This window comes from Typopeltis vanoorti, chromosome 19 (genome assembly GCF_054136105.1).
Source record: "Typopeltis vanoorti isolate ZY-2024b chromosome 19, IOZ_Tvanoo_1.0, whole genome shotgun sequence".
Lineage (NCBI taxonomy): Eukaryota > Metazoa > Arthropoda > Arachnida > Uropygi > Thelyphonidae > Typopeltis > Typopeltis vanoorti.
Genome location: NC_143567.1, coordinates 16,028,486 through 16,051,718, shown reverse-complemented (window position 1 = coordinate 16,051,718; position 23,233 = coordinate 16,028,486). Strand labels below are relative to the sequence as shown.

At 35.3% G+C, this 23,233-nt stretch overlaps 1 protein-coding gene across 1 annotated transcript in view; it reads left to right on the top strand.

Annotated features, from left to right (window-relative positions):
- Window positions 1-23,233, top strand: part of LOC150095877 (uncharacterized) — a 710,412-nt gene that overhangs the window by 140,585 nt on the left and 546,594 nt on the right. Inside the window, exon 15 of the mRNA XM_090409554.1 lies at window positions 7,367-7,461. Coding sequence (XP_090265680.1) covers window positions 7,367-7,461 — 95 coding nt within the window. The remainder of the gene's footprint in view (window positions 1-7,366; window positions 7,462-23,233) is intronic.

The following is a 23,233-nucleotide window of genomic DNA, read 5'->3' as shown; positions in this document are numbered from 1 at the left end:
TTATTTTTCAGGAAATAACGTCTACTTAATATTAATTATAATTACTTCAATTACTACTCTATTTTGGCATTGTTACATTGCCATCATCAGGGATCACAATACAATGAATATCCTGTGGTGGGTATTCATTGTATTATGATCCCTGATGATGGCAATGTAACATTGTCAAAATATTTGTATTTGCTGCAGTGCAATAGAATGGTCTTCTTCCAGCATTGAATCAAATACAAATATGACAGGCTATTCCTCGAATACTTTCCAAACTGCAACAAATTTGGATGCATTAAACTTCCCCAAATTTGGGAATCACTCATGCTCAGATCTTCAGCCTAGCTGCTCAAACCACCCAATTTAGCCCACTACAGCTTTTACATTCAAAATACTTTGATAATGATTATTTCTTTGATTTTTTGATGATGATTTGTTAATCCAAACCATTTCTTCTTTCCCAGACTTTTTTCAGTTGAACTCAATCGAAGACTTTTAGCCAAATCCAGAAAAGTTCCAGATAAGCTTTTTAAGATTCTGATTGTCTCTCATCCTTATGGCAAAAATCAACAGTTGATCTTTCTTTTTTAAAACCAGATCAGTAGAGGGAACATGGGGTAAATAGAATTTATGTACCTACTAAGAGACAACTACCTGAAATATCACATGTTGCAGTACCAGGGTTTTAAGAATGCTGAATCTGGTGATAACATTAGACAGTTTGTCTGTAGCAACACCACCACTAAATGGGGAGAGCAATCATGCAAGCTTGATATGGAAGGTGACTAAAAATGCAAAATTATCAGTTAAGATTGTGTATATTTGGAATCACAGGGTCAGTGAATACATACATAACTGACTGCATAGAAAAGAGTGCCACGTTATAAGAAACTGTGGGGAAAGGATATTAGAATAAATCAGATTGGAATTAAGTGAAAAAGAATCATTAAGCAAGAGCAGAAAAAAAAAAAATAAAGGAAAAATGTTATGAAGAAATTATAAAGGTGATTAGCAAGCCTATGAGTAGTACAATGCGAAACAAGTCAACGAAAATCCCATATTTTTTTTTTTTTTTGCTTTGTGGTTAGTAAATGGAAGAATGATTATGGTAGGAGTTTGATGGAAGAGAGGTGACAGAATAGTTTAATTATGGAGTATTACTTTGAAAAGATGCATCATCAGGGATAATGCAATGACTGTGTTTATGACTGAGATAAGAACAGAGACAAATGGAGGTGTTTTGGATTAAAGAATCTTGGAGTTGGAGAGGATATCAGCCCATTTATTTTGATAAGGTGGAAGAGAATTGCCAGTGCTTCTGATCAGGCTGTTTAACTTACATTACAGCACTGATATAATCCTGAGGGAGGAGAAAGAGAGCAAAATAATTTCATTTCATAAATCCGGCTCCAAGACAGAATTAGCAGATTGTAGACTGATTAAAATATCAAGGTAATAAAATATTGGAAGAGTTGGTTAAGAGCAAAAGTCAGGAATGATAGACAGGAATATGATACTTCATGTAGAGGAGGAAAGAACAGATTTGTGAAGGATAGGTCTTGCCATAGTAATTAATTCACCTTCTTTAAAGTAAAGTGACAGTCGTATTGGATGAAAGAAATGATTACACCATGATACTATTATGATTATACCATAATAGGAACTGATGGGATATCAGCATGAGACTCAAATTAGTCTCCAGCATGGAGACTAATTTGAGTCTCAGAACAGAGAAGATTACACAGGAGTTTGATGGAAGAGAGGTGACAGAATAGTTTAATTACAGAGTAATTACTTTGAAAAGGTGCATCATCTGGGATAATGCAATGACTGTGTTTATGACTGAGATAAGAACAGCGACGAATGGAGGTGTTTTGGATTAAAGAATCTGGAGAGGATATCAGCCCATTTATTTTGATAAGGTGGAAGAGAATTGCCAGTGCTTCTGATCAGGCTGTTTAACTTACATTACAGCACTGATATAATCCTGAGGGAGGAGAAAGAATGGAAAGAATGTATAGTAGTCCCATTGTATAAGGGTGTAAAGACCGATGTATCCACCTATCGACCAATCAGTATCTCAGTAATAGTGGTGAATATTTTGGAAAAGTTGGTTAGGGCTCACATTCAGAAATGGATTGTCAGAGAATTTCTACTTTGCAATGAACAGCATGGGTTTACTATGGGAAAATCATGTTTTAGCAACTTGCTCACATTCTCTAATAATGTTACCACTGAATTAGACAATGGGAATGGATACATCATGATACTTTTGGATTTTGCTAAGGCTTTTGACAGAATACAGCCTGGAATACTGTTGCATAAATTGGAGAATATGGGATTGGATTATAAACTATTGACATGGATAAGAGGATGGCTGACAGACAGATATCAACAAGTCATATATGAGGTGCGAATCTGCAAGATTCAAGGTAACCAGTGGTGTACCTCAGGGATTAGTCCTTGATCAGGAATCCATGCATTTCTATGGATTCTGCAAGTACTGCTGATATGCAGTACTTGCAGAATTCAGGCAGACAAGAGTTGGATAATTTCGAATTATATTAATAGATCAATGATCAAGATATCTAAGAAACTGAATTAAATGTTCGATTTTTCGATTTTTAAAATTTTTCTAAAATTTTAAATCTTTGAACAAATTGTTCCCCAATGAATATTAATGTTTCAATAAAAACATCATACAACTCATTGCTAAACTGTCCAAAAATTTTCTGTATCATCAAGAAATTTCTTTGAATTTTGAAAATATTGTTTGCCTAGTTTCTAATTTTTTTTTTTTTTTAGCTCAGAATGTTTTATATGCTTTTATATAATATCAGTACTGTTTTTTTTCTATATCCTTGTCATTTTAAATTTAAAGAATTTAAATACGAGGGCTGTTCAATAAGTAATAAGACTAATTTTAGTGTCGCGAAACCACTCATCACAATTAATTTCTTTGGAATAAAGAAATGTTGCTGTCTGTATTAACAAAAGAGGTTGATAGATGGCATATACGGGCTGATGTGCCAGAGTGTCACGTGACTAAACGCAAGCTTGTTTTGGCGCGCCTACGAACCTTGACCAGTCGTTGAAATGGAAGCATCCTTGGAACAGCGTTATGTGATTAAATTTTGTGTGCGTTTGTAAAAATCGGCATCGGACACTTTTAACATGATATGCGAAGCTTCCCACGATGAAGCAATGTCGAGGACAAGTGTTTTTCGCTGGCATAAAACTTTTAAGGAAGGAAGGCAAAATGTGGAAGATCTTGAACATGAGGGAAGACCTTCAACGTCCATCACAGAGACAACGATCAACACAGCAGTGATTATCATCAAGGAGGATCGCAGAATTACAGTACGCCAGCTGCATGTTGTCCTGAATATTTTTGTGGGAAGTGTTCACTCATTTGGGACTGAAACGTGTTTGTGCCCGATGGATTCCCAAACTCTTGACACTGGAGCAAATGCAGCATCGAGTGGATGTGTGCACAGAATGGAAAGAAAGACTGGAACAAGAAGGGGATAGCTTCTTAAGCTTGTCCGATGCCGATTTTTGCAAACGCACACAAAATTTAATCACTCATAGGCGCACCGAAACAAGCTTGCATTTAGTCACGTGACACTCTGGCACATCAGCCCGTATATGCCATCTATCAACCTCTTTTGTTAATACAGACAGCAAGATTTCTTTATTCCAAAGAAATTAATATTGTGATGAGTGGTTTCGCGACAGTAAAATTAGTCTTATTACTTATTGAACAGCCTATGTACATTGTTAAGCTGCTAAAAACACAAATTTAGAAAGTTATTTTTCATCCCACAACTCTAAATTCTTTTCTGTAAAAATAAATATTATGTAAAATATTATGTAAAATAAGTATCATGTAAAAATAATATTTCATCCATGCATTCAATAAATATTTGAATCGACAATGCAAGACTTAATCATTACACATTATTATACATAAGTAGAGAGTAATAGATGGAGTTAACATCTCACAGTAACTTTTGAATTGCCATTTATTTAAATTGGAACCAACTATACGTTTTATTATTTCCATTATTTTTCCATATATCGACCATTATTATTGTTCCATCTTTAAAACACAAAAATGTTTTAATGTATTCTGCAGTGAAATCCTACTTCTGGATTCCACAGCCTGCACATTCACAGTGCATTCCATGCTCCTACCACTCTCCATGCAAAAAACTTCTTGCCCTTTTACACCTCCTTTTGCAACTTTCAGGGATAGCCTCTTATCCTTGGTTCCTTTCCCTCATTCTACCATATGTAAAATCTCCTCAATGTTAATACGATAATAACCCTTCAACAGCTTAAATGCCTCGATCATATCCCTCTCCCCCCCCCTTACCCTTTGCCTTCTTGAACATTGTTATGTTGTAGGGAAGGATTTGGCTACTTTAGATGTTGCAAATGCATCTTTGGTTAAGCTGTATAATCTAAGTAGAGCTATGGACTGAATCTGATAGATGAAAGGTCTTATATAGTTCTGATAGACTGTACTTAAATGGATTTGGAATTAAGAGTTCAGAGAAAGTGTTGTTCATTGAGATTGTGGAAATAAATACAAACTTAGGAAAAACTTGAGTAATTTATATAGCCTATTTATATAGGCCTTTCAGTTGAAAAAGCTCATTTATATGAGTTTTTTCAAGTAAAGGTGAGTTAGCCAATCTTATAGGGAGGTAGGCAGGTTTTTTCTCCTGGAAACTCTGGTTTTTCCCATGCACAGACAAATCTGCCCTCAGAACATTCAATTTACAGACAAAAAAACATACTGTTGCTGGTGGTGATGGATGGCAGATGCCATTGATAGTAGTAGTGTTGTAGTAGGAGAATTAAGTATTAGTGGAGAGGGCGAGATGTATTTAGCGAAGTAGTGTCCTCCCGTGATGAGTCCTTAGACTCCCTGGAGGTGTCATGTAATAATAATAATTAGGCAGAATGCTATATATATATATATTTTTTTATGTGTGTGTTCGTGCACACTTGCATATTGATTGGTGCAACCTGCTCAGAAGTTATAGACATTAGGGAGACTTGATTGAAGGAGGAAGAAGATGTAGTTACAGAGATAGTGTTCAGTCTATTTTCAGGAAGGAAAGAGAAAATATGATAGGAGTGAGGGATACTGCTGATGATAACAGACAAATCACTGCTAAAAGGAGTTAGAGTTCATTAGGAAGACAGTGATAAGGAAGGCCATTTTTGAGTAACTGGTGTGAGATAGAGGCCAATAGGACAAATATACAGTTGGTTGCTGCTCTAGGGCAGTTTTAACTTCAGCTAATTCATATCTGAATTAGCTGAAGTTAAAACTTCAGCTAATTCAGATATGAATTAGCTGAGGTTTTTCCCTAACTTTGAATTTATTTCCACAATCTCAATGAACAACACTTTCTCTGAACTCTTAATTCCAAATCCATTTAAGTATGATCTATCAGAATTAGCACAATGAACAAATGTCAAGTAATTATTATAGGTCGACAGGAGTATCACAGTGGTGGAATGGAAATGGAATTTATTCACCTACTAAGAGATAATTACTCAACACAGCTGTTGGAGGGGACTTGGGGTTTAAGAGTGCTGGATCTAGTAACAGCATCAGAGGATCTATCCATAATTAAGGTATCCACATTCCCTTCATTTGGGAGTAGTAACCACATGGTCTTGGCTTGAGAGGTTGGCAAACATGTGGAATTTTCAGTTAAGAAGTGCTGTATGTGGAGTTACAGATTAGGTGATTACAACAAACAAATTAACTATAGTTTCTTCTTCTGGTGTTGCTTATATCATGATGTACTATTACAAATGAAAAGCTATTATGGTATTTGTAGCTTCCCTTCAACATTATATCTTAGTTTCTAGAAAAAGACTTCTAGATATTGCTTTTAGCCAGCTTATCCTCTATAAATTCCTAATCTGCTCAACTATGGAATATTGCTTCCATGTATTAAAACCTTCAGTGTGTTCAGTATCATAACAGAAAACGATAACAGTAATTGGTATATGGGCAACATCAACAAAAGCAATAATACAAATATAACTGACTATTAAAACCAGTTCTATTTGCATTTGTATATTGACTAATTGTATATTGAAACTGTAAAGTGCTATATATCAAATTCTCTAATCTAGAGCAAAATTGACTTTTGCTATAATTTTATTAGTTATTCCCACCAATTTTTTCATACATTCACAGGGGAAAAAAATGCTTTGATGTCGAACAGAAACATATAAAGTACACTGTTTGATAACATGTGCTAGTAAGGTATTAATATAGTTCTGTTTGCTGAGAATAAGGTTATTCTCACACCTTACGCTTGTTAATACATTGAAGAATTTTTGTTGACAAAGAACTGTATTGCTCTGCTTGAAATGCTTCTGTACAGTCTCTCTCTGTGTCTGTAGAAATATTTTTGCCATTTATGCTTCAGTGCTGTTGAAAGAATTTTTTTCAGGATAAATCACATATTTAAATTTTAATTAAACACCTTTAACACTAAGAGATGCATATTTACACTTTAGATTTGGAAAATTTAATTAAGAGAAAGGAATGGTCACACACATTTTTTTATAAAAACGTGATTATAAAAATTTTTATTTTTAAGTGTATCTTCTGCAGACTCCTCACTTGGTTGACTATGAATCAACTGCCCAGATCCTCCCTGTGATGAGAGGAATTTTCTAGTTTTTATTTATTTTTTAAGAAAGGCTAAATTTAGGCAATCTTACATGGAAACTGCAAGACTTTTTTATGTGGGAACTTTTATTTGCTGTTGTTTAATCTTAGCCACTGAGTGGATAGTATTAACACCATGCAAATAAAAAACTAGCATACTGTAGTAATTCTTCTTTAATTATTTGTAATTATCTGTCTGCAATGGGAAGACAGTTTCAGATAGTTGAAAAGATGAACAGTTGAAGATACAGTTACACAATGCTGTACCAAATGTTATAGGACCCATTAAACCATGCTAGGGTTGGTTAATTGAAGGTTCTGTTATTTAAAGATTGAGAGACACTGTAACTCCCAAATCATTGGGATTCGGTGAAAAAAAAAAAAAAACTTTTTTTTTTCTTATACATATCCATCCGAGTTTCAAGATTTTAATATAATAAGTTTTTTTTTTTTTAAATCCTTTACCTATTAAAAATATGTGATGTTTTATATACTAATGTTAGAGACTTTTGGTAATAAAATATATAATGAATAATATTTCCTCTTTTAAAAGATAATTTTAACAGAGGAAATAAAATTGAAACCTGCTAAAATTACAAATATATAAACATATTTAGTATATTCCAGTTTGCTTATTAATATGTTCATTTTTCAATAATTTATTTTAAGATTGTCGTCCAGTAGGAGACTTAGGACTAAGTACGAGTATCATTCCCGATTCTAGCATTAAAGCTTCAGGAATGGAAGTAGGATATCATAAAAATGTAAGCATATAACATTCTTGTAATATATGTAATATATATGTATATATATATATTACATATATATTACATATTATATATTGTGTAGTATATATATGTATATATTCATTATTTTCTTTCTCTGCAGTGAATGATAACTGAAGAATTAAATAACACGAAGAAGATGAAATTTATCTGTTATTATTATTAACATCAGACCTCTATGGGGTCAGAAGAACTTATAATCCGAGGTTCACACTCTCATAGTGTGAACCTCAAAAAGATCATCAAACTATGCCTTAAACTCATTCACGGTTTCCTCTGCACTCGCACACTCTCAGGCAATGCATTACTTTCACCATCCATCTTACTTCCTTGCTCACATCTGTTCCTATATAGTTTTTACCCTTATCTCCCGCTTCTCTATGAAAAATCTCCTTCACATTAAACGAGTAAAAATCCCTCACCAACTTATATGTCCTAATCATATTCCTTCTCCTTTTTTCTGTTCACAAGATGCCTTCCATAAATTACATTCTCTCAATCTGTCTCACTCTCAATCTGAGACACCTAACACTGACTTAGTGAATCATTTCTGGCCTTTCCATATGATATCTTCATTCTCTCAAAAAACAGGTGACCAGATCTGTGCACAGTAATCCATATGTGGTCTGATTATAGCCTCATTCAAGAGAATCTTAATCTCTTTGCTTCTGTATGCAACAGTCCTCCTCATCATTGCCATATTCTGTTGTGATATTCTCACAATTTTAACAGTGTAACCATTAAACTTCAAGTCTATGTCCGCCACCACTCCCAGGTTTCTCACTTCTTTTACCTCATCTAAAATTTCCCCATTAATTGAATTCTCTGCATCCCATCCTTACCTAACAAATTACTTACACTATATGTCTGAAATACTAGCTACTTTAAATTGACAAAATTGTCAAAATTTAATGAGCAACATGTGATATATAGTTCCTATCTGATTAGAGAACATAATCTGTTTTTCTTTTAAAAAGTTTCTTCTGAATATATGGAAGAGAAAATAAGATTAAAAGGTCTACAATCAGTATACTAGGGTGGTCTGAAACATTCGCGACCTCGACCATAGATGGCAACACTATCTGCAAGATGTTTTTTTTCTAAGTTGGTACATCTGTCATAAGCATCCATGTGAAATTGCAAGTCATTCTATCAAGTAGTAAAATTATACAGCTGTCTGAAGCAAAAGTGTTGTCTGTATCCCTTGAAATGGATAAAATTGAGTATCATGTGGTTATAAAATTCTTTGTAAAAGAAGGTTTAATGCCAAAAGAAATTCATTCGAAGTTCATAAAAGTTTATGGGCACTCTTCTCCTTCAATTTCGACAATTACAAAATGAGCTGCCGAGTTTAAACGTGGCCATACATGATCCACCTGAAGGACGTCCAAAAAAGTGTAACTGATAACTAATAAAACTGATTTTATTCATCAATTTCTTACTATGGATGAGACTTGGATTCACCACTACACACCAGAATCCAAACAGCAGTCAAAACAGTGGACAGAAGCCAGTTATTCGGCACCAAAGAAGACAAAGTCGGTTCCATCAGCAGGAAAGATCATGGCATCAGTGTTTTGGGATGCTAAAGGCATTTTGTTTATTAATTATCTTGAAAAGGGTAAAACAATAACTGGAGAATATTATTCCGATCTTTTAACCAGACTAGATGAAAAAATCTGTGAGAAAAGACCTGGTTTGCAGAAGAAAAAAATCATCTTTCATCAGGACAATGCACCTGTCCACAAAGGTGTTTTGGCAATGGGAAAATTAAGGGATCTGCACTATGTGTTGGAACATCCACACTATTCCCCAGATTTGGCTCCCTCTGAATGTTCAGAGGGCACCAAATCTGTCTTCTATCTCTTCCCAAAACTAAAACTCTTCCTCGCTGGTCAGCATTTTTCTTCGAATCAAGAGGTGATTGCAGCTAATAGAAGGGTATCTTGCAGAAGGTCTTGCTGAGAACCACTACAGGGATGGGATAATGGCACTGGAGCATCGCTGGAATAAATCTATTAGTCTTAAGGGAGATTATGTTTAAAAATAAAAATACTTTTGAAATTATAAATTTGTTTTTTTATTGTCAGGCCAAGAACTTTTCAGACCACCCTCGTAAATGGGTTAAGACATTTTCATAAGCTATAAGAAACTGAAATATATTTCGTAGTTGGTTACAAATTTGAATTCTGACTTTAATTTGATTACAGTATAATTTTTTGGGATGCTGTGTTGTAGGTATTTGCTAATGAAAACATAAGGAGATGCCATAGGAATGAATCCCTTAACCGTTGAAAACAATTAGTAATTGCTGTTATTTTATTGAAACAAATTGGATGAATTTGTTTGTAGCCTAGTGTAATTGATATAATTGCTTTGCTGTAGTCTAGCCTATACACTAATGAATGAATCGTTATAATTTTTTATTTTATGCTAATTAATTGAATTAACTATTAATAGTTTATTTTATGCAGTTATAATTTAACAGTGCATCTTTAATTGTGTTTACTTTTCTCTCAAATTAGAATTGTTAACAATGTAAAAGAAGCTGCTTAGCAAAATGGTGTGAATGTAAGCAGCTCAATACTTTTACGGCAGGTAGGATCAGATATGAGGGGCCTGGAAGTTGAATACAGTACATAAGTACTGCGACACTGTAGCACCCCCAAGGAAAAAATGAAAAAATTAAATTTTGACTCTTTTTATAAATAATAACAATGCTTACAACATTATATAACTGCAATACAACATGTTAAAGGTTACAGCTTATGTTTTGACATTGATTGAATAGTTAATAATTGGAATTGTTTGATTAACGCTTTAGATTACGAAACAAATGCACTGTGATCTAATGCCAATATTCATTTGCGCTTGTCATTGCATGTTCCGACATTTTATTCCGACATGTCATTGCAGCATCATTCCGACACTGCCGTTTAGGCAGTGTATCATATGCTTCTCCACGTTATTTCTGTGAGATATGAAACGTGTATTATTGGTGCGTGTTCGCGGTGAACTATTTTTTGTAAATCTTATTTTACTTTGCTAAAATAACTTATAATTCTTTATTTATTATAGATACAAGGCTGAATTATGATGGGTGTCACTGTTGAAAATATGAAAAGAATTATATTTTTTCAATTATCGCTACACGAAACAAATGCACTGTGATCTAATGCCAGTATTCATTGCACGTTACGTCATTCTGACACTGCCGTTTGGGCAGTATATCATATGCTTCTGCATGTTATTTCTGTGAGGTATGAAACGTTTATTATTGGTGCGTGTTCGTGGTGAACTATTTTTTGTAAATCTTATTTTACTTTGCTAAAATAACTTATAATTCTTTATTTATTATAGATACAAGGCTGAATTATGATGGGTGTCACTGTTGAAAATATGAAAAGAATTATATTTTTTCAATTATCATTACACGAAACAAATGCACTGCGATTTAACGCCGATATTTGTTTGCACTTGTCATTGCTATTGATGCGAAACTTTTATTATTGGTGTTTGTTCATGGTGAGGAGGATGAAATATTTTTAATATGTAAATTTATTTATTGCTGCACTCCCACTTAAAATTTTCACCGGCCGCTACTGCAGTTGACCCTTGAACAACGTAGGGAGTTAGGGGTGCTAATCCCCTGCATTGTTTGAAAATCCATATATAACTTTTCACTCCCCCAAAAACTTAACTACTAATAGCCTACTGTTGACCGGAAGCCTTATTGATAACATAAACAGTCGATTAACACATATTTTGTATGGTATGTATGTATTATATGTATTATATACTATATTCTTACAATAAAATGAAATTGTTAAATGTTAACATTATGAAAATATTATTAAAGAAAATCGTAAGGAGTGAAAGTGCATTTACAGTACTGTATTCTACTGTACTGTATTTATCGATACTGCAATTTTACGTCGTCTATTTACAAGACGATAAGATGAATTGTATGTCTGTCAATACGTACATCAATATTGTCTTATATGATACCAAACATTGTAGATGTTATACATATTACTAACACTAACATGAAAAAAGGAAAAATAATGTGAAAAGAAATTATTCATATTTATTTACAGGTATAACGATTCATACATTGATAATGAAGAAGCAGAATATGATTGCGTTATGGTAGCCTAATTCAATTGATATAATTGCTTTGCTGTAGTCTAGCCAATTTGCTAATGAATGAATCGTTATAATTTTTTTATTTTATGCTAATTAATTTAATTAAACTATTAATAAGTTATTTTATGCAGTTATGATTTAACAGTGCATCTTTAAGTATGTTTACTTTTCTCTGAACTGCGAATGGCCATATATGGTCTGTAAGTGTTTGTGTTGCATAAGTTTTGATAAATTTTAACTTTTTTATAATAGATTTGTGTATATTTTATGGTAGTAATTGAAGAAATAGACTAGTATCTACATATATGTTTTTTTTTTTCTTAATTGTTTCAATATTTCTAAGCTATGCGGCTTGTCTGCGAGTTGTTTCAAATTGTCGAAATTTCTAAAAAAATTTCCAATATATTTATTCAAAAAAAAAAAAAACGCATATAAGTGGACCCCCATTCTTCAAGGGTCAACTGTAGTCTTAAAGTAATAGAGACATTTTTCTCTCATATTCCTTTTTGTCTTGAACAACAACAACAGTCTTTCCTTTGTCAGCCTTAGTAATAATTAAATTGTTATTCTTCAATGATTACACACCTTAAATTTAGAGAAAGAGAAATTAGGACATGGAGGCTTGTCACTATAAAGAATTTTTTTGACCTGTAGTCAGAAAAATTCTTTAATTTAAATCTAAACAGACTTAACTATTTTATCAGTAATGGTTCTTTTTAGGATTAAGATCAAAAGAAAAAGCATAACATCTTCTTTGGTAGTCCACCTAGATTGTACACTCTTCCCAACCAGGTATTCCATTAAGACCAGTCATAGACTGTATAGGATATCTCACTGATAAAATTTCTAAATTATTATTTAATTTACTTTCTACTTTTCAGCTAGAAGAAATACTACGTGCAGTTGCTTTTTTTTTTTTTTAAATATCAGTCCCACACACACACACATTACTGCTTTTTGTGTTAGGAGAGAAGGAACTTATTGATATTTTTCTCTTGAAACTGGAATTTATAGTGTAAATTTGCCAAGAAAAAAGTGCATGAATTATACTATGGATGTAAAGTAAAGTAAAATATCACTGCAGGATGGTTAAAAGGTGTACATTTGTCAATCCCATTTGTTATTTCAAAGGTGTGGAAGGAGTCTAGTGGACACATATATATATATATATATACACACGATCTCTCCTTCCATTTAACAGACATCTTTGAATGAAATATAACGAAAACAGTTGAAATATAATAAAATACCCAAACTTGCTATGAGCTATGTGAGCAGTACATCACAACAGTAGATTTCAGGTTCTCAGAGCATGAGTCAGAATGTGGCTGAAGACATTTCTGTTGGACCCAAAAGTGCAATATCATGTTTTCATGAACCAGATCCAGATTTACTTATGCCAGTTATGTGAGCACATCATTTGATAATATAAGCTGAGTTGAATGAGTTGTGGCCTTATGTTTTATAATAATGCTAGAAGATTAATAGAAATACTGAGAAGAAAAATCATATCCATAAATGTTGCTTGTTTATTGATGCATCAAAATACTTCAGTTTGAAAGCTGCACTTCTTACACTATTGATATACTATCTCTCTATTCCAGTAGCATGTGCTACCTATATGAAGAAATTTTGACAATATGACTTTGCTTCTTAAATATATTATCTATGATGAATGCAGACCGAACATTTACAATGATCTCAGAGTGATAGTTTTTTTGGTATGCAAACAGGCTTCATGAAATACTGTTTCTTTTATGTAAGTGGGATAGTCAAGGTTAAGACTGCCAACCCAAGGTTACAGAGTAGCCAATTTGACAGTATGAGAGGGATGAACCTCACATCTCTTGTGAAGACCAAGAAAGTTCTCCTGTCATATGCCCTCTAAAAATTAAAGCCAACATTTTTATTAGCATATAAATTTATCCACTTATTAGAGATAGTTCTTTTGTTGTTATCTTAAATGATATTGAGAAAGTAGCATGAAAGACTTTTGAAGCTGAATGGATTTCTGATCTTCTTGCTGCCAAAATTTTTTGATCCATTAAAAGTGCCCTTTATGTAAACATTTTAGAAGATATTTTACAAGCATACAAAGCAACATGTTTTGAAAGTTTCTTTCTGACTTGGGGATCACTGGCAGACAGCAAATGATTCATCAATCAGGATGTACCTTGCACTTGACCTGATGAAACATTGCTCGCACAAAGTAGAATTCATTATGCTTACAAGATTTTAGTTATTAATTGAAAAAACCAATGATTCTAGCTATATGCAGATTTTAAGTAAGACTATTCAAATTATTATTATTATTATTATTATACCCTCCATGGAGTCAGCAGACTCATTGTGGGAGGTTCGTTCAACTGGCAACTTATTTATCATACCAAATCTTAAAATTCTTAACACCCCTTGCATTAACAACACATTCTGATAATGCATTCAATTCACTGACAATTCTCCATGTAAAAAATCAACTCCTCACACCCCCTCTTCACCACACACACACTTAACATAACTTCCAGGGATGGCCTCTGGTTTTCCCCATCTCACTTTCTACTTTTTTTATAATCTCATCAGGATTAATCTGATAAAATCTTCTCATTAATTTAAAATGTCCCTATCATATCACCTCTTTTCCTCCTATCCACCAAGCTCTGTAATCCACATCTATTCAACCTCTCTCCATAGCCAGCATTCCAAACTCCTGATATTGTCTTAGTCACTTGTCTCTGGACAGTCTCCAATGTCTCCACATCACACTGAAAACCAGGTGACCAAATTTAAGCACAGTAGTCCAAGTGTGGTCTGACCAGTGCTTTATACAGTGACAAAACCACTTCCTTATCCCTACACGTTAGAGTACTTCTTATCATACCAGCACTATAATGTGCAGCCTTTGCAACACTTGCCATATGCCCTCTAAATGTCAGTCTACTGTCAACCATCACTCCCAAATCTTGAATTTCATCCACTTCCTGCATTATACTGCACTGTCAATATAGTACAAAGCCTTATATTTGTATACTCCAAAATGCAACACCTTGCCCTTAATAATATAAAAATTACAATCCCAATCCTTTGTTCAAGTAAAAAGTCTATTCAAATCTTCCTGAAGGGAATTAACATCAGTGGTGCTAATTATAATAGTTCCCAACTTTGCATCATCAGCAAACAGCATAAAATCCCATTCAATCCACATGATATATCATTTACAAACAAGTTAAACTGCAGGGGCCCAAGAATAGAATCCTGTAGCATGCCACTGATTACCCTCCTTTTTCAAGCAACTGCTCCATCATACAACTTACTGGTATCATTCATTTCTCCTCTGCTTGTATACCAACTTATCATGTAGTAATCTATCAAATGCTTTTGCAAAGTCCAAGAACATCACTGTATATGATTCTTCTGTCCATGCAGTTAGCTGAGTGGCTATGCTTCACAACCATATGCCTGGGAAAGGAGTGTCCTGGGTTCGATTCCTGTCATTGACATGAGGAGCTTAGGATCTTTCTCATTCATGGCCAAGTTAGCCAGTCTTGGGCATAGGCTGCAGGGTTTTTCTTCTCAGTTTATTTGGGATTTTCCTCCTGCAAGCAGGCAGACTGGCCCCATGAACAGATGCATCTACATACATAGGACACACCAGGAAGCATAGGGCTAGCCACCTTATCATTGGGACAGATATGGCTTGAAAGGACTTAGGATAGCTCTGTAAGAGGCCAGTAGACCTAATATGAAAAGGAGTAAGAAGATGATTCTCCTTTATCTAACACACTTGCTACCCTATCCTTAAATGCAAGTATGCTAAAACAGGACCTGTCCTTTACACATTCGTGCTGACCATAATAAAGAATGCAATGTCTATCAACCCAGTTCTGTCCCTAACCTATCCTAACAATTTCTCCAACACCTGGACCACAACTGCAATGATACAGACTCTGTTATTGGAAACATCTGTCCTAGAACCATGCTTGTGGAGTGGTACTATTTTGCCTTCTTTCCACTCCTTAGGAATTTCTACCCACTGTAAGACTTTCATTAAATAACCTGGTCAAGGGCATAGCCAACTGTTGTGCATATTGCTTAAGAATACGTTGTGAGATGTCATTCATTCCCACAGCCTTATTAATATCTAACCCAATCAACACTTGATACACCTCGGATTCTTTCACTTCTAGTTCTCCTCATACTTGCCTCCCTTCTATATATTGCACCACATCATTAACACCAGTATGACATACACTGATAAAGTGCTCATTCAATAATTCCACTATATTCTTTGCAACTGTTATTCTGCTGCCATCACTACCACTAGTGTCAACCTGCGATAATTATTCTTTCTCTTGCTTGCCATATAGCAAAAAAATTTCCTTGAGTTAACCTTGGCCTCACCAGCCTGTCTCTTCTCATACTGCACCTTTCTTTTTTTTTTTATGCTCGTCACTTCTTAGTCTTCACTTACTCTTTATGGATCTGATCCATTAACTGTCTTGTACCCAGGGCCATTTTAAGGTAACAGTGAACCCGACGGCCACTGGGGGCCCCGCTCTTTAGCAGGGTCTTATTCTCTTATTGTGAACTAAAATGAAATGACTAAAAAATGAATTAAGAAACAGCATTGCAGTTACGATTAAACCACCTAAGTTTAACGAGCATAGAGCATGAGATTTTACAAAATATTAACTTTGATGACCTAATACATGATTTTGCCATATCAAAATGTAGAAAAGTCACTTTATAATGTTGGTTTTGCTATGGGGAAGCGTGTGGATGGGAAGGAGTGAATTGTTGTGTTATTTTTGTTTTGAATATCGCCTTCACATCCACCAATGGAATTACTTGGGACTTCAAAAGCGATGAGTATTTTATTATTATTATTATTACTGAACATTAGTAAATGTGATAGGGGCCTCACATTTCTCTTCCTGCCGGGGGCCCAAGAAAGTGTTGATTCGGCCCTGCTTGTACCTCCTCCATAGACTAGTACCTCCAAGAGACTATAGTTGCTTCAGTCCATAGCATTTTGTTTTCCAACACAGCTTGCTTGATTTCACAGTTCATCCATTTTACTCCTACTCTATTTACTTGCTTAACCCTTGGTATGCAGTTATACATTGCTTGTGTCAGATACTACCTTGCAAATTTTCATTCACTGTCAACATCTTTTCTGTTCAGCTCATCTACCCAACATGCTAATGCTAATTGACTACAGAGCTTCCAATAATCACCTGCTTTATACTTCCACATATTTTTGGCAGTAACCTTTTCTTTTTTCACAACTTTATTATTATTATTATTATGAACAATGAACTACAATCATCTACATCATCATCTACTGTCCATCACCACTAGTATTTCACAGACAATCACAAACATCCATGCCCACGCCAGGATTCGAATCCACAGCCTTTTGGCTTTAGAGCAGATACACTAACCACTTGGCCAACCAGGTCAGCAAAAGTAAGACAATCACAAACATCCATGCCCGTAGTGGAATTCGAATGCAATCTGTTGGTTGGAGAGTGGATACACTAACCTCTCGGTCAACCAGGCTGTTTCCCAAACAAGTAGGTCATGATCACTCTCACCAGCTGGTGGCAATATCAACGGCTCATTAACAACTACACCTTGTGAAGTTATCACCAAATCCAAAACATTAAAGATTATAGTTGCTTCAGTCTCGTTCTGCTTAAGATATTTATCTTATAGAGATTCAACAAACTTACTCTCCTTGTTCCCATTCACTATCTCCTTCTTCCATTCGATATTCCTCTGATTAAAGTCTCCCATCAGGATCACCTTCTTTTTACATGCCCAACCAATTTGCCTAAACATTTCACAATTGATATTCTCTGCATTCCCCTGCTTATAACAGCATCCTATCAGATATACTAACCTGTTAATTTCAGCTTCACACCACACAGATTCAAAATCTGTGCATGCACTATTAACTTCAACATTTTGTGGACGCAATTCTTCTGCAATCATTAACAGTACTCCCACCCTCCTCTTTTCACATTTCTATACTTCTAGAACATTATATATCCTTCCATTTCCATTCTCAACATCAAATCCTCCTCAGACAACCAAGTTTCAATCAATGCAACAAACTCAGCTCTCTTGTTTTGAATACTTCTTACATTTGTGTACAAACACAAATCCCTGTGTCTTTGAGGCCATTTTAACAGCACCAACATTCTATATTCTAGCTGCTATACCACATCTCTCTTCGGTCTGACCACTCCAGTTTCCCTGATCCTAACTCTGATTTCCATTCCTGCCTATCTCATCGTCATCATCACCTTTATGCATTCCATTACCTTGTGCTGCTGCAACCACATCTTCTACATCGTATCCATTTTCCAACTTTCCTACATTCTGTTTAGTTGGGCTATCTTGCTTCACAAGTAGACTCTGACCTAGAGGGCATCCCACCTAACTAGGTGGGATGCCCTCTGTGGACATACCTCGGTGGGCTAGGGTGTAAATTGGGATCGAAGGATTAGTGTTTCCCTTATTTTGAGAAGTTTTACGATATGCTTTAGAAAACAATATGTTAAGCTCAAACTTCGATTGTGTAGACAATTAAACTGGCTTGCCTTTCTTAAAAGATGTCATTATCTTCTTGACTAGGTGGGATGCCCTCTGTAGGCAATAGTCCTCTTGAGAAAGGGCTATTGCCTTCTCAGAAAACAATAGCCCTTCTAAATGCCCAACACCAAACCTATTCAAATACAATCCATCAACTTTAAACCATTCCAACTTTTCTTCAAATTCACTCCATAGATTTGTAAATTGAACTTCTTTGCCTCACACAACTCTGCCATCTTACTATTCATTATCTCTGCTGTCCTCAATTTACTGTTGTCATATCTGGGCTTTTTCAACAATATTATTCTTTACCTGCTGCAATAACTTCCTTGTTGTAATTCAAATGTTCAGATATTCATATTGGAAGTAAACGTGCATATATATATATATATATATATATATATATATATATATATATACTTTTAGGTTCATATGCATTATTAACTTAATATGTAATTTATGTTCCAGAAAAACTAAAGGAAATGATAAACAAATAAAGCAACTCCTATTCAGCATTCCAGTATTATTTCCAGTATTAACTTCTGACAAAACAAAAATTTTCAGTTGGTTGTTCAGTTTTATTACTTTTTCTTTTTTTTTTTGATAGAGCTAGACAGAAAAAATAAATTTAGCTTGCTGTGCTTTATCCGTGTGTTAAGGCTTAAGTGCTGGGAGAAATGAGTGTAAACATCACTAGGAAAGGATTAAAAGTAGTATTTAATTCTTCCAATATTTCGTTACAGTTACATTGTCAGAGAGTACAGTATGAGACTTCTAACACACACACACACACACACACACACACACACACACACACACACACACACACACACACACACACAAAAGGTAGCACAAAACTAAGTGAAACACATGGATGAAAGACTAGAGTCCTAATTAGGTGGGGCATCTTTCAACAGCCTAGAATGTAAACTGAGATCTCAAAGTATTAGTGTTTCGCTTATTTTGGAAAATTTTATGCACCCATATTTATTCAAATTAGGCTCATTTTAGAGCAGCATCAGATTCTAAAGATGGTCTTTCTCTTTTAAATTTACTGTGATGAAGCACAATGGTATTTTTCTAAAAAATAGTATTTATTTCGATTCAATACAATATGAGCCCTATATGACATACACAAGTAGCACAAAACTAAGTGAAACATGTGGCTGAAAGACCAGGGTCCTAACTACGTGGGATGCCCTCTGTGGACATACCTCCGTGGGCTAGGGTGTAAATTGGGATATCGAAGTATTAGTGTTTCCCATATTTTGGGAAGTTTTACAATATGCTTTAGAAAACAATATGTTAAGCTGAAACTTTGATTGTCTAGACAATTAAACTGGCTTGCCTTTCTTAAAAGATGTCAGGATACCAGAATTTGACCTACTTCGGTCAAATTAAAAATCCAGTTCAAATCTAAAAAAGCTCTTCATATCTACAAATGTGCAAGTTTTGCTTTTCTTTGTGAACAGATCACAGCTACACGCACCATTTTTGTTGCTAGCAATGTTTTGTGGAATGTATTGCCTGACTCTATGCCATTTTCTTTACTATTTTGGAAGCCTCAACTCGAAAAGAATTCTTGAAAATAAAAATAAACACATCCATACCAGGCAAGGAGGGTGACTTGGTTGGTGAGGGTAGCTAAAGAGAGGTATGAATAGCAGTTTGCAAATTATGCCAAAAAGAATTCTAAGGAGTTCTTTCAATATGTAGACAGCAAAAGAAAGAATGATTATGGGAATGAAGACATTGATTGGAGAAAATGGTATAAAGACAGCTGTTGCAGAATGTGTGGTGGAGATACTTAATGAGCAGTTCATGGTCTTTCAATCTTGTGAATATGACTTCATGGAGTGATTGAGAGCAGTTGACGATGGGGAGGAGAGACTGACTGTAAGTGAGCAAGAGGTGTATAGGGAGTTGAGTAAACTAGATATTAATAAGGCTGTGGGACTTGATAATATATCACCACGTATTCTGAAGGAATGTGCCAGAGAGTTGACACCTGCCTTGACATATTTTTTTAATATGAGTATTGCACTCGATCAAGTTCCTAATAAAGGATTGAGCTCAAGTATCAAACTATAGGCCTATCTGTGCATCAGGTGTTGTGGTTAAGTTGTTGGAGAAGCTTGTGAGAACTAGGATCCAGAGTTGGGTTGACAACAATGGTATTATCTTTGATGCACAGCATGGATTTGCTAAAGGGAGGTCATGTTTTAGTAATTTACTTACTTATTACAATAAAGTGACTGCTTCCTTGGACAGAGGAGAAGGATTCACAGTAATATACTTGGATATCGCAAAGGCTTTTGATAGAGTACCTCATGAGTTGACAGTCAAATTAGAACAGATGGGGTTGGATATTAGATTAGTGCATTGGATTGGAGACTGGCTATCTGATAGGTATCAACTAGTTGTGTATGGGGGAGCCGATATCCAGGAAAAGGAAAGTCACTAGTGGAGTGCCTCAGGGTTCTGTTTTAGGGCCATTACTGTTTAACTTGTATATTAATGATATTGGTGAAGATATTCAGTTGTTTGCAGATGATGCAAAGTTGGGACGAACCATAAAGAGTAGTGAAGATGTTGTGGCTTTGCAAGAAGACTTGAATAAATTGAGTGATTGGGCATGAAAATGGGGATGTAAGTTCAATGTTGCAGAATGTAAGATTTTAAAATTTGGAAAACAAAGGTGGGATGCAGAATTTATGCTTGGTGAGGATATATTGTTGGAGGTGGAGGAAATAAGAGATCTGGGGATGATAGTGGATAAGGATCTGAAATTTAGGGGACACATAGCCAAATTATGAAGACAACACAAAAGCTTCTGGGAATGATGCAGAGGACACTGACGTGTAGAAGAGGGAGATTCTTGTTCCGTTGTATAAGGCTTTGATTAGGCCACACATGGACTATTGTGCCCAGATTTGGTCACCTGGTTTTCAGAAGGATGAAGAGATGTTGGAAAGGGTCCAAAGGCGACTGACTGAGGTAGTTTCCAACCTCCGGAATGTCGAGTATTAGGAAAGATTGAGAAGATGTAATTTGCAGAGTCTGGTGGACAGGAGGAAGAGGGGAGAAATGATAGAGACCTACAAGTTGGTAAGGGGCTGTTATAGAATTAATGCTGGAGAAGTTCTACATAAAATAGTGGGAAATAGGGGAGAACCAGAGGTCATCCCTGGAAACTGTATAAAGAGGGTGTGAGTTGGGGAATGAGAGGCAGGTTTTTTTCGTGCAGAGTTGTGAATGATTGGAACAGCAGTTTGCAGACACCACACTCTCAGGCAAGGCCTGAGTGTGTGGTGTCTGCAAAGAGTTTGAGTGTGTTTAAGACATGGTATGATGAGCTGTGTGTGTGATAAAAGGACCTCCCAGATGAGTCTTTGACTCTATGAGGTCGTTGGGTAATAATAATAATAATAACATGGTGCACTTGGATTTTGCAAATGCTTTTGATAGACTGCCACACAACAAGCTCTTAAATAAATTGTAACAGATGGGATTGGATAACAGACTTCTAAATTGAATCAGTGACTAGCTGTTGAATAGGTATCAGAAATTGTATAATGGGGTGTGGTGTCCCAAGGGAGGAAGGCTGCTAGTGGTGTGCCGCAGTGGTCAGTTTTGGGACTATTGTTGTTCAATTTGTATGTTAATCATACTGGGAGATGGGTTCTGCATATCAAGTATGTAACTGTTTGCAGATGATGCAAAACTGGGGGAGAGCAATGCAGAGTCAAGCAGATGTCATGGCCTTAAAGGAGGACTTGAATAGATTGCACAAATGTGCAGGTAAGTGGAACTGTCAATTCAATGTTGCAAAGCGTAATGTTTTGAAATTTGGTAAGTAATGATGGAATGTAAAGTATACACTTGGTGGAGAAACTTTAAAGGAAGTAAGGAGATGAGAAATCTAGGAGAGGTGGTTGTCAAGGACCTGAAATTCAGGGGTCACATTGTACAAATTATGAAGACAAATCTTCATAACTTGTGAAATAGAGAGGTTATGATGCCATTGTATAAGGCCTTGATTATGCTTCATATGGATCATTGTGCACAGATTTGGTCACCAGGTCACACATGGTTACAAGAATATGTTGGAAAGGGCCCAGAGAAGATTCACAAAGGTGGCTAGTGGTCTTGAATGTGGAGTAAGAGGACAGATTGGGAGAATGTAAGTTGCAGAGCCTCATGAATAAGAGCAAGAGGGGGATATGATTGAGACATAAGCTAGTCAGGAGTTGTTATCAGTTTGACATGGAAGAGATTTTTCATAGAATGAGAGAGGGAGGGTAGAACAAGAGATCATTGCTGAAAACTGTATAAGGAGGATGTGTGCAAAGTAGTGAGGAGAAGGTTCTTTGCATGGATAGTTGTTGGTGAGTGGAATGTATTGCCTGAGTGTGTTGTGAATGTAGACACATTGAATCTGTTTAAAGCACTGCTGGATGAGCATTATGTACAATAGCGTAATATTGTGCAATATTGGTAAGTACAACAAACTTTTGGATTCTAAACCTGTTCCTCAAGTTTCACTTCTTCATACAGTAGTTAATATGCTGTGTTAATATGCCGTCAAAAAGGCTTAATGAAACTGCCGTTAGCATTCTAAGTCTTGGCCATAATATTACCATGCACCTCAACTAGTATGTATTATCACTAGACCTAATGTTGAACATCAAATATGATATCTGTAACTTAACTTCAGAGATAGCTAACAACATTAGGTTTGATGTGCCATTTCACTTTTTAGATCTTCACCTCCTAAAAGAAATTTATCTTCCTGCCATCTCAGTGCCTCAATAAACTATAAAACGATAATAGCATAGTCATCACCAGGCCTGTCAAGGGAAGTATTACTGTGAGCACAATAAGAAAATGGATTTCATTCTTTTTCAAGTCTAAAGATCTCATAGTCTAAAGAGATCATAGTCCAAAGGTCTGCTCCTACAAACCTTTAGACCATGGGTTCCCAACCTTTTTGCTTCCTAGAGCACAT